Raw genomic sequence first — 12,424 nt, 5'->3', positions numbered from 1 at the left:
GTGTACATACTAAGAGGAGGAAGGGAATACTGAAAAATTGGTCATCTGGCTAAAAGTATATGGTGTTTATTGTACCTTACTGCATGAAATTTTACCCTTGGGTTCACACTTTGCGATTAATAAAATAACGCTTCTTATATATCTTCCTGTTTCAGGTGAAATCCTTAACCCTGTTTGTCACCCACTATCCACCAGTTTGTGAGCTAGAAAAAAGTTACTCTAAACAGGTGGGGAACTACCACATGGGGTTCCTGGTTAATGAGGATGAAAGTGAACAAAATCCAGGTATGCGATATCCCTGTAATAAGTTCAAATCCAGTGTTAGTGCCTTTCAGTTTGATAGCTGAAAAAGTTTATAGGAACACAAACATATTGCTTATGGAAATATCAGCTATGAATAACTTTTACGAAAATTTATTTGTGATAAACATTGGGCCAAGTAAAGAGTGTATTTTTTTATTTGCTAACTTTCAGTCCTTCTCTGATTGTCTTCATCTCATTTTAAATGAAAACCCTTTAAATCCAAAAGATGTGGGTGGAGGTGGAGGAGGCATTTTGGTTCCTTTTAGTTCCTTACATTCCTGTGTAATTCTTATCATCCCAAGAAAGACACTTTGATAGTCATCTGCTGAGTCTTAGTCATCTCTGAAAATGTCTAGTATTTCCCTCCAGATACCCTTTGGTTGACATTATTTATTTACTAGGGCCTCAATCCTATACTGGACATGTTTTATTTTATTACATGTCAGCCACTTAGATAGGAGATAAACTGAACTAACATGCATACTTTCTGCTTCCAGATACTTTTCTCTTACTTTGCTAAATCTGCTTTGAGAGATCAACAATATTTTTTCTAGCCTTCCAATTTATTGCTACTGTTACAGAAATGAGACATTTTATGAAAAAGAACCATTAGCCAACAGAAATAAGTTCAAGTACAATAAGTATATCTTAAGTTCAAATATAAGTCATCTAGTAGGCTCTAGCATATTTTTTCCCCAGTTCACTAGTAGTTTTTTTTTAAGTTACCACCCTGTGGTACTTCGCACAGCTAGTGTGCTATAATGGAAAACCCATTATCTAATACACTCTGGAGTCCAAATTTAATTTTGGAAAAGTAGTAAGTATGGACCTGAAAAAGAAATCAGGAAAGTGGCCCAAATAAAACAAAATACTGGGCCTCAGATAAACTTAATGTTAAGCTGTTCTTACTTTTAGAAAAGTAGTAAGTATGGACCTGAAAAAGAAATCAGGAAAGTGGCCCAAATAAAACAAAATACTGGGCCTCAGATAAACTTAATGTTAAGCTGTTCTTACTTTTCACCACCACACAGCCTTGGAAAAACACATCATAAATTCTCTCATGGAAGTAATTTGGCCTTGACTAATCTTCATCCAGTGTGACAGGAGACTTAGAGGCTGAAACCCGTGGACAAACAAAGCAGAGCTCATGAGCCGGGAAGGGACAGAGGCAATGGTGACAGGCACTTGAGATGAACTAACCCAGAGCAGTATCCTTCCCCCTTTTAAGTTTTGGCATGTTAGTCTATCCATGCACAGAATTCTTTTTTTTTTTTTAAAGAATTTATTAATGTTGATTTTTACATCATATTTTAAACGACAATTTTAACAAATAAGTGTTCAAGGAGGGAATCTCTACAATCACTGGGACTTAGTATTTAGAACTTAATCAAAATTAGGCTAAGGGTTTGTATGTCATAGAAACATATTAATTTAAGAAATAAAACATTATGTCTATAGAGTCATAGGTTTTTATGTCTATATAGTTATGTTTATATTTCCATTACCATGTCCATAGCTTTGGGTATGCAGTTATTGAGTCCTCGCTCTTGTACTCTTTGGATTTAATAGCCACATATTAAGGATACCATGCGCCTTTTGTTCCTTAGGTCTTGACTTATCTCATTCAACATGATTCGCTCTAGATTCATCCATTTCCCTGTGACTGCCATTATTTTATCTTGTCTGTTGGCTATGTAGAATTCCATTGTGTATATATACCACATTTTCTGTATCCATTCTTCTGCAGTAGGGCATCTGCATTGTTTCTATCGCCTGGCTATTGTGAATAGTGCAGAGATGAACATAGCTGAGCAGGTGTACTTACCATATCTTTGGTCATGATGTTCAGGGTAGATGCCCAGAAGTGGTATGGCGGGATCGTAGGGAAGGTCTATTTTCAGTTCTTTAAGAAACCTCCACACTGGGTGGTTGGGTAAATGCCAAGTAGTGGAATTGCTGGGTCATAGGGGAGTTCTATGTTTAGCCTTTTGAGGCACTGCCACACTGCTTTCCATAGTGGTTGAACGAGTTTGCACTCCCACCAACAGTGTAGTAGTGATCCCTCCTGGCCACATCCCCTCCAGCATCTGTTGTCATTCGTTTTCCTGATCCTGGCCATTCTAGCTGGAGTGAGGTGGAATCTTAGAGTTGTTTTGATTTGCATTTCTTTTATGACCAGAGATGTTGAGCATTTCTTCATGTGTCTATAGGCCATTTTTGTTTCTTCTTCAGAGAAGACTCTCTAAGTCTTTGGCCCATTTTTTAATGGGATGGTTGTTACTTTGGAGGTTAGTTTTGGAGTGATTCAATTTTTTGAGCTGTTGATATATTTTAGATATGAGGCCTTTGTCCGTTGTTTGGTTGGTGAAAAAACCCACTAGCACAACAATGTTCATTGCAGCACTATTCACCATAGCAAAGATATGGAACCAACCTAGATGTCCCTCAGTTGATGAGTGGATCAACAAGTTGTGGTATTTGTACACAATGGAATTCTATGCTGCTGTCAGAAAGAATGACATCGCCCCATTTGTTAGGAAATGGAAAGAGTTAGAAAAAATCATATTAAGTGAAGTAAGCCAGACTCAAAGGAACTTAGGCTCAATGGTTTCCCTCATTTGTCATAATCAGTAGAAACCTTGGGCTCTACTAGCAGAGATTTGCAATAGAGCAAAATCTTGATACATAAGGACATATAATGTGAAGCTAATTGAAAGGACCTCCAGGATAGTGAAACAAAAGCCATATAATGAATGATTGTTGTCCTTAATGTACTATGTTGTCTCTCATCTCCTTTGCTGTGCCTTGGTTATCTCATATTGGTATAGTATCTCACTTTGTTATCTGATATATTGAATTTATTTGTATTTGGATATTTGAAATTTGATAGGGAAGGGGGGAAAAACCAAGATGGGTGGGGGGTGTGGGGGGGGAGGGAAACGGGTACCAAGACATGTGAAAGTGTATCAATGTATGTGAATTAATGCACCTTCTATCTGGCAAATATCATGTAACCCTTTTACTAATTACAATAAAAAAAAATAAAGATGCTAAAAAAAAAAAGAAACCTCCACACTGCTTTCCAGAGTGGCTGAACTAGTAGTCTACATTCCCACCAGCAGTGTAGTAAGGTTCCTTTTTCTCCACAACCCCACCAGCAACTGTTATTGTCTGAGTTCAAAATCTTGGCCATTCTTGTTGGGGTGAGGTGGTATCTTAGGGTTGTTTTTATTTTCATTTCCTTTATGACCATAGATGATGAACATTTTCTCATATGCTTTTCTGCCATTTTAATCTCTTCTTCTGGTAAGTCTCTCTTTAGTTCCCTTGCCCATTTAGTGAATGATTTATTGGGTTTGGGGGGGAATTAGTTCATGCACAGAATTCTTAATGATGCTAAAAGGCTTCTGCTAACAAGCTGCTTTTGTTCCTTCATTCCATGCCCTTCCCCATCCCAGGCGCAGGCCAACTACTTTTTCAAGTGCTTTCCTGCATTTTTGTTAAACTATACATAATATTCATGTTTTCTTACCTCTTGACTGATCATCTTTGACACATTATTCATGAACTTCTCATTGTGTTAGGACTTCAACCTCTCTTCCTCTGTTCCCCTGAAGTGGTCATTATACATTCATATGCTCATCATTTTCACGGTTCCTGCAGTCAAAATATTGCCCACAGATAAGTAAGGAGGAAAGTACAGTCTTTTTGTTTCGCAGCTGTTTATATTTTCATACAGATAAGAATTCTTTTTAAGCCGGTGCAGCAGCTCACACCTGTAATTCTAGGTACACAGGAGCTGCAATCTGAGGATCACAGTTCAAAGCCAGCCTGGGCACAAAAGTCTGTGAGACTCTTATCTCCAATTAACCATCAGAAAACCAGAAGTGGCACTATGGCTCAAAGTGGTAGAGCACTAGCCTTGAGCTGAAGAGCTCAGGAAGAGTGCCCAGGCCCAGAGTTCAATCCCCATGGCTGACAAAGGAAAAAAAAAACTTGTTATTTTTGCTTTTAATTTTTTTGACTTTGTGAATGAATATTCCTCTGTCCTCCAGTAGCTTTGTAACACATCTCTGCACACATTTAAACCTGTTGTTCCCACTGGTTCTTTCTCCTGGAATCATTTGCCCTTCGGCTCAGATGACTAGTTTCTGTCCAGGCCTGCCATCTGCTCTTACCTTATTGCAACATCCTAAAAGTTTTCTCCCCCGCCTTTTGAGAATTTGATTGCCAGTAACAAAACACTTGGACTCAGAGACTCAGACATTAAGGTTAGACTGTATAATGTGATATTACAGGGAGAGAACGAACCTCCAGTCCTCTTCTTCTGTTTTCTAAGCTCTGTCTTCCATCATCAGGCCAGGGACAAGATGGCTATAGGTCGTTTAGGTCTCATACCCAAATTAGCCATGTTTCTAGTGATTTAGCTTAGAGACAGTGGGATTGCTTGAGCCTAGGAGGTTGAGGATATCCGGGACAAGATAGAAAAAATATATTTACATGCACACACACACACACACACACATATACACTCTCTCCCTCCCCACCTCAGTATATGTATATATATATATGTATATATATATAATATGTATATATATACAGTGTGGTATCTCTGTATATATATGTGTATGTGATATGGTATATATTGTATATTATTCATATATTAATATTATACATGTAAAACATAGCTATAATAATGTTTTATTGTTATTTACGTTTTTTTTTTACTATTATTACTTTCTTGGCAGTAGTAGGGATTAAACTCTGGGCCTCTTACTTGCTAGGCAGGTACTTCACAACAACTTTAGCCATACCTTCAGCTTCTTTCTACATTGGTATTTTTGAGGTAGGATCTTGCTTTATGCACTGGCCAGTTTGGCTTCAGTGTTCCCACTTGTGCTTACCCATGCCAATGAGGCGAGAAGCTGCATGCCAGGGCTCCCAGCATTTAGTTGAGATGGAGTCTTGTGAACTAGTTCCCTAAGCTAGCCTCAAACCTCATTCCCCCAGTTTTTACCAACCAAGTAGCTAGGATTACAGGTTTAAGCCATTGAGCCTAGCTAAGTTTATAATATATAGCATGTATAAATGGCTACATATAGTACATACCTTGAAATATATATAAAATTATATAGAATTATACAAAAACTCAATAAATTACAAACTCTGATAATCCATCATCCATTCAGTTGTATTTGTTTTGTTTTGTTTTGGTGATACTACTAGTTTTTAAACTCAGGTGAACTCAGGGTCATGTGCTCTCATTTGGCTTTTTTATTCAGGGCTCTGTCTATCACTAAAGTCATACCTCTAGTTCCAGGAAAATCAGTTTTTATGAAGGGATGTTTTGTGAAAGGATACTTATTTAGTGAGCACTCAAAAGACAATGGCCAGCTGGACAGAAAGACTTGAATAAATGGCAATTAAGAAAGGCTAGCATAATCTGGCAAATATCATGTAACCCTTCTGTTAATTACAATAATAAATATATGAAAAAAAAGAAAGGCCAGCATAGAGGCTAAATTATATAGAGTCTCTGAAGGTAGGATTTAGTTAGGACTAATCCAGTTGAGGTGATAGACTCTTTATTGTTTGGTCTATTTTTTGAGATAGTTTGCTGCTGCTGCTACTGCTGCTGCTGCTGCTCCTCCTCCTTTTTGTTGCCAGTACTGAAGCTTGAATTCAGGGCCTTGGCATTATCCCTGAGCTTTTTTGCTCAAGAGTAATGCTCTACCACCTGAGCCAAACTCTTATTTCCGGCTTTTTGGTGATTAATTGGAGATAAGAGTCTCATAGACTTTTTCTGTGTAGGCTGGCTTTGAACCTTGATCCTCAGATCTGAGTCTCCTGAGTAGCTAGGATTACAGGTATGAGCCATTGCTGTCCAGCCAGATAGTTTGGTTTAGTGATAGATAACAGTTATATGTCAGGTATTGAATACCTGTTAGCAGGGCTCAGGTTCTCACTGAATATTGAGGAGAATCATTCATTTCTTTCTTAAAAATTTTTATTGTAAAGGTGATGAACAGGGGGTTACAGTTGTATAAGTAAGGTAATAAGTATATTTCTTTTTAAACACTCTTATCACTTCCTTCATTTTGTCCTGCTTACCACTCCCCATTCCTCCCCCCCCAAGTTGTAAAGTTCATTTCCAGCAGTGTCTACTGAATATCATCGTTGCATTAGTTTGTCCTACAAATTCAATGCAATACCCATCAATATCACAATCATTCTTTAATGAAATAGCAGAAGCAACCCAAAAATTCATATGAAATAATATAAGACCTGGATTAGCAAAAACAAACCTTAGCAGGAAGAACGGTGCTGGAGGAATATCAGTATCAAACTTCAAATTCTATTACAAAGCCTTGGTAATTAAAACAGCTTGATACTGGCACAAGAATAGGCCTAAGGGCCAAGGGAATAGAACTGAAGACCCAGAAATGAACTTACAGACCTATGGCTACCTAGTCCTTGATAAGGGAGCCAAGAAAAAAAAAAAAAAAACCAAACAAACAAACAAACGGGATGGAGGAAAGACAGCCTCTTCAACAGATGGTACTCGCAGAATTGGCTATACACTTGTAGAAAACTGAAGTTAGATTCTTATATATCACTGTGCCACCAGAATTAATTCCAAATGGATTATATACTATGAGGTAAAAGCAGATACCCTGAAAATATTACAGAAATGAATAGGAAAAACACTAGGGCTCCTTGGCACATGTTGAGACTTTCTCAATAAATCTGCATGGTAAAGGACATATCTAGCAAGATATATAGAAAGCCCATAGCGTGGGATAGATCTTCACTAGCCATGCAACAGACAAGGGCCTCTTATCTAAAATATACTTAGAGCTTAAAAAATCAAATTCCCTCAAAACAAATCCTCAAAGAAACAATTACCCCATTAACAAGTGGGCTAATGACTTAAAGAGAGACTTCACTGAAGAGGAAATAAGAATAGCCAATAAACACATAAATGTTCAACATCTCTGACCATAGAAGGAATGCAAATCAAAACAACTTTGAGATTCCACCTTACCCCATTTAGAATGGCCGTTATCAAGAAATCCAATAACAGATGCTGGTGGAGATATAGCTGAAAGGGAATGAATGCTACAACACTGTTGATGGGAATGTAAACTTGTTCAACCACTCTGGAAATCAGAATGGAGATTCCTCAAAAGACATAGAGCTATCCCACTCCTTGGCATTTACCCAAATGACCTCAGACAAGGCTGTGCTTCCAGCACAACCATGTTCATTGCAGCATTATTTACCATAGCTAAGATATAGAGTCATGCATTTTTATGTGAATATTTCACCGCATAGCAACTAACTTTCCTCAGAACAAGCAAGAAAGTAAGAAGTCCTAAGACTGAGTACATTGTCGGGAGGAACAACATGTAACTTTTGTTGTATTCTCTTCATTAGAAATGAGTCAGTGGGTCCAGCCCACACTTGGAAGGAGGAAATGACACAAGGGAATAAATAGTAGGAGGTAGGGATATTTGGTACCCATCTTAGAAGCTACCTGTTTGCTCCCACAGCAGTGAGTCATTGAATGCCCATTGCTTTAAGAAAGTGTGACCCCTCGGGTGAGGCAACTCTCTTCCACCACCTCAGTTTTCAGAGAGCATACAGTGAAGTGTCTCATACCAGTTAGCCATCCTGATACCTGGAGAAACTAGACCCTTCAGTTCTAAGTGAGAGTTGGGTTTTTACTGAAAAGCACCCACTTTAGTATATGTAACTTCAGAATACTTAATCAACCAGAATTTCTCAGTCTTGTTATGTTAACCTTAATATGTCTCTATCTCTTTTAAAAGAAGGAATAAGTTATTTTATGTCATGTATTAGAATCATTCTCATCTTGCTATGGGGGTGGTTGGTTCAAACTTTGCAATGACTCATTGTTATAAAAAAACAATTTTGAGATCTGGGTATAGTGGTGTGTTCTAGTAACTCTAGCTATACAGATAGGAAGATCACGGGCTAAGGCCACTCTCAGTCAAAAAAAGCAAGACCCTGGGGCTGGAAGTTTAGCCTAGTGGTAGAGTGCTTGCCTAGCATGCACAAAGACCTGAGTTCAATTCCTCAGTACCACATAGGAAGAAAAAAACAGAAACGGTGCTGTGGCTCAAGTGGTAAAGCCTTGAGAAAACCCAAGGACAGTGCCCAGGCCTTGAGTTCAAGTTCCAGGACTAGCTAAAAAAAAAAAGCAAGAGCCTAAAACAAAAAGATCTCAAGGTCACTGCTCAAGTGGAAAAACATTTGCCTAGCAAGCACAAGGCCCTGAGTTCAATCTCCAGCACAACAGCAAAGAAGTATTTTAAGTAAGCCAAGATCCTACCTAAGTGGCAAGCATTTTCAAAAATTTTCCTTGATATGTAAAGTTGATCAAAGGAGGTATGGATAGACAGGAAAAATAGATTACTTTTTTCAGTTTGTAAATTCTTTAGTCCTCTACTTTTTTCCTCAATTGAGATGTAGTATTATTAATTCCTTTATTTTCTTATTTCATAGGTAAAGATGAACAGGTGCCTGATTTTGTCACTTTCCTTTACCGAATAACCAGAGGAATTGCGGCCAGAAGTTATGGACTCAATGTGGCTAAACTAGCAGATGTTCCTGAGGAAATTTTAAAGAAAGCAGCCCACAAGTCAAAAGAGCTGGAAGAATTAGTAAATAAAAAAAGGTCAGAATGTTTGTGCTGTACTTTTTTAAAATTTATAATGAAATCCTCCAAGTTGCCCAGGGAAAAGAATTTCCTGTAAATGAACATTAGATCTACTTTTTAGCACTTCTTCCTGTATGCTGAAACATTTCATTATTAGTAAAGTGAAAAGCTGCTCTTGGCAATTCTCAGATGAATTCAATTTGTCCTTTTCAGCCCCTCTTTATCGATCGCTCAGATCTTTATTAAGTTACAAAGTGGGTTTTCAGACATTTTTCAAAAGGATTAGATTAACTCCATGTGGACCGACACATTCACTGCTTTTTTTTTTTTTTAATGACATTCAGTTGTATAATGAGTTACCAAAAGGTACTTCAGAATTTAGAACCTATAGAGGGCTTCTTTTATTCATGCACTACGTTGAGATTGCATTCATAAATTGAGAATTTTGGCATGATATGAAGGAAAGTTATAGTATCACTAACCATGAAATTGTAGTTTTGATGCATCACTTATTTTGTGACTTGTTTGTGTCCGTTTTCATTTTAATCTAGCTTCTTTCTGACACCAAGATTGTTTATGTGACATCCAGCCAATATGTACACAAACTAATCTAAGTCTTTGATAGAAGGTAAATTTTAGTTTGTTTTTCAAATATAGAATTATAAAAACAACAAAAACTCCCCAACTCCTTGTCTTGGCTGGAGTGTGTGATCTGCCAAGGGGAATATGCTACTTGGCCTGGTTGTTAGCCACATGAGCATGGATTGAACCAGATTGTCAATCAAATAAAAAGTCTTGGTTGACTACCAGTTTCGTTAGGTGAAAATTTAAAAAAAAAAACTTGTATACTATTGTGAAATCATCTTTTCTGTATTTCCTCCAACTGGTATTTCTGTCTTCCACACCACACCTTGTTAACCAAAACTAAGTACTGGACTAGTTCAGATGATCTATAACCCCCTCCACTGACGCTGCTTTCTTGATCAGTTCCACAGTGCCTCAACAGAAGCAAGGGGCATAATTAGTTTCAGACTATTTCTATTACAAGGCAAATTAGTGTAATTTTTCCAGACAGAAAATTATGAGGGTTTAAAAGTAAATCTAGCTCTCAATCTTCTACAAAAGCTAAAGATAATGTAAGTCTTTCGTTGCTGTTTATTGTTCCTTTTTTCCCAAAGAGACAAAACTAAACTACAAAAGACACATATACAACCTGGCAATAAATTAAGATATTGCCTTTATGTAGCCTATGAAATGAAAGCCAAGAAAATCACAGATTATTTACATTTTTTCAATTAGTAAGTGATATTTTATAGTCTATAAAGGTATCCTGACAAGACATGAGAGTTATTGGAAGATGCTACATTGAGAGAAAATCTGATGATTTATCAGAACACTATATTTATTCAATCTTTCCCCAAAAGTGTGTGTCATATCAGTTCTCTAAGCCAGATACACCAAAGAAATGAAATTGAATCTTGTAACTTGGGTGCAGATATGTCACAATAGTTGAGAATTATTGAACTCTCACTGGATACAGAAACAAGTATGAGCAGTCAATGTCTATTGACTGCTCCATGGATCTTTTTTTATATCAATATTTTTTTTATTGTCAGGGTAATGTATAGAGGGGTTACAATTACATTCGCCAGATACTAGGTGAATTACTTCTCACACTTTGATACCCCTTCTCATGTTTTTGTCCCCATTTCCCTCTCCCACCCCCTCCCAATCATCTTGTTTTCCTCCTTCCCTTTCCTATTTCAAACAAATAAATGGCATGGATCTTAATTAATGATCTTATTGCTTGATATGTACCAACTCAACCCTTAGGCAACTTCATGAGTTAGGTACCCTTGTCCCATCTTATAGGTGGGAAGAATGAGGCCAGGCAAGGACAAGAAGCTGAGCTAGGATCACAGCAAGTTGGAGGCCAGGTAGTAATTGGATGCTCTATGTAGCTCCAGACCTGACTGCTTCACTGGGTGGCTGTTCTGCAGGGAAAGCACAGGTCTGTGTTTTGTCAGTGTTACTCTTTCATTAGCTAGCTTTATTTCATTAAACCAACTTCACCTTTCATTCTGGGGACATTCAGTAGGAATGATTTTTGTCTCCATATGCAGATAGGTACACACAGCCAGCCCTGGGCAGAATCAGAAGTGGAGGAAGTCCTTGCTATGTGTAAGGTGGCTGGGAGGCCATGTGGTTATCAATAACCTCAGTGCCTAGATGATAGCAGGAAGTCTGAAAGGCTTCGCTACACACCTATCCTTTCTGACCACATGCCTGCCTGCTATTCTAATGATGTGGGCTTTTCATAGCTCCTCATGCGATAGATTGTACTCAAGAACCTCAGTGCTAAACTAAGTGGTATTTTATTTTTCCACAGGAAAAGATTAAAGTGTTTTGCAAAATTATGGATGACACATGATGCAAAAGATCTACAAGAGTGGACAGACAGCTTTCAAATGGAAGAAATACAAACTTCTTTTCCTGATTAAGATGAAGACTACATTTTTTAACCAATTAAAAAAAAAAAAGAATTAAAAATACCGCCTGTACAGAATTACTCTCCACTAACAGCCCACCTTTCTGTGACATGTGAGCATAAAACTATGACCATGGTATATGAAAAAAACAAAACTATGACCATGGTATATTTGTTTTAGAAACAGATATTTTTTACTCTAGTATAGAGTTTCAGATTCCTGTCCTGCCATTTCAAAGGATATATAAACACTCTCATTTTAAGGCTTCTATTATGTAACTTAAAATTTTCCTGGATAGCAAGACTTATATGCAAATCTAAACCTTTTAAATAAAACCTAAAATAGTAGAATATATACATAAACGTACAGAGGCTACTATAAATTTTTAACAGATATTTATATTTGTTTCAGTCCAGACATTTCACAACAGTAAAACTCTGGTTGGAATCTACTTTTCTTTTGAAGTAAATCAATTTTATAAAGTACCACCAGTTTATTCACCATGAATATAAGAATATTCTATAAGAAATAAAATTATTGAGCTTTTAGAAACTAAAGCCCAGGAGAGGAATAAGATGATGTGAAATTTGAGGAATTAAACTCACATTTTAAATATTGTTGGATGAAATTATTTTGTCATTCAAGTAATATATATTTACAGTTTTTCTGGGGGGATCACAGGGTTTGAAACAAGTAATAAATATTTAATGAATATCTGCTACACATTCTGGTATGGCCTGTTCAGTTCTGTTATTTTCAAATATTTGGCAGTTGTCATTTGTTAGCTTGAACTATGGAATAAAGGTTGCTCTTCCTCCCAAAGCATTCAACAGAACTAAAGTCAATCACTTTGACCTTCTAACCAGGAGAACACATGATGCCCTCCTTCGTGTTGAGTCTCACAGCTTTGTAGATTCACACTGCCCTCTCCCTGCAAGCTTAAGGGAAC

General features: G+C 37.2%; 1 protein-coding gene across 1 annotated transcript in view; it reads left to right on the top strand.

The window, feature by feature from the left end:
* Positions 1–12,187, top strand: part of Msh3 (mutS homolog 3) — a 122,392-nt gene extending 110,205 nt beyond the window's left edge. The window contains exons 22-24 of the mRNA XM_090331697.1: positions 156–285; positions 8,833–9,004; positions 11,376–12,187. Coding sequence (XP_090187823.1) covers positions 156–285; positions 8,833–9,004; positions 11,376–11,487 — 414 coding nt within the window. The 3' untranslated portion in view covers positions 11,488–12,187. The remainder of the gene's footprint in view (positions 1–155; positions 286–8,832; positions 9,005–11,375) is intronic.
* The last annotated feature ends 237 nt before the right edge of the window (positions 12,188–12,424 follow it).

The sequence above is a fragment of the Megascapheus bottae genome, chromosome 4 (assembly GCF_031878675.1).
Source record: "Megascapheus bottae isolate mThoBot1 chromosome 4, mThoBot2.hap1, whole genome shotgun sequence".
In the NCBI taxonomy this organism is placed as follows: Eukaryota; Metazoa; Chordata; class Mammalia; order Rodentia; family Geomyidae; genus Megascapheus; species Megascapheus bottae.
Note: the sequence above shows the minus strand (reverse complement) of the source record. Positions and strands in the feature narration are given on the sequence as shown.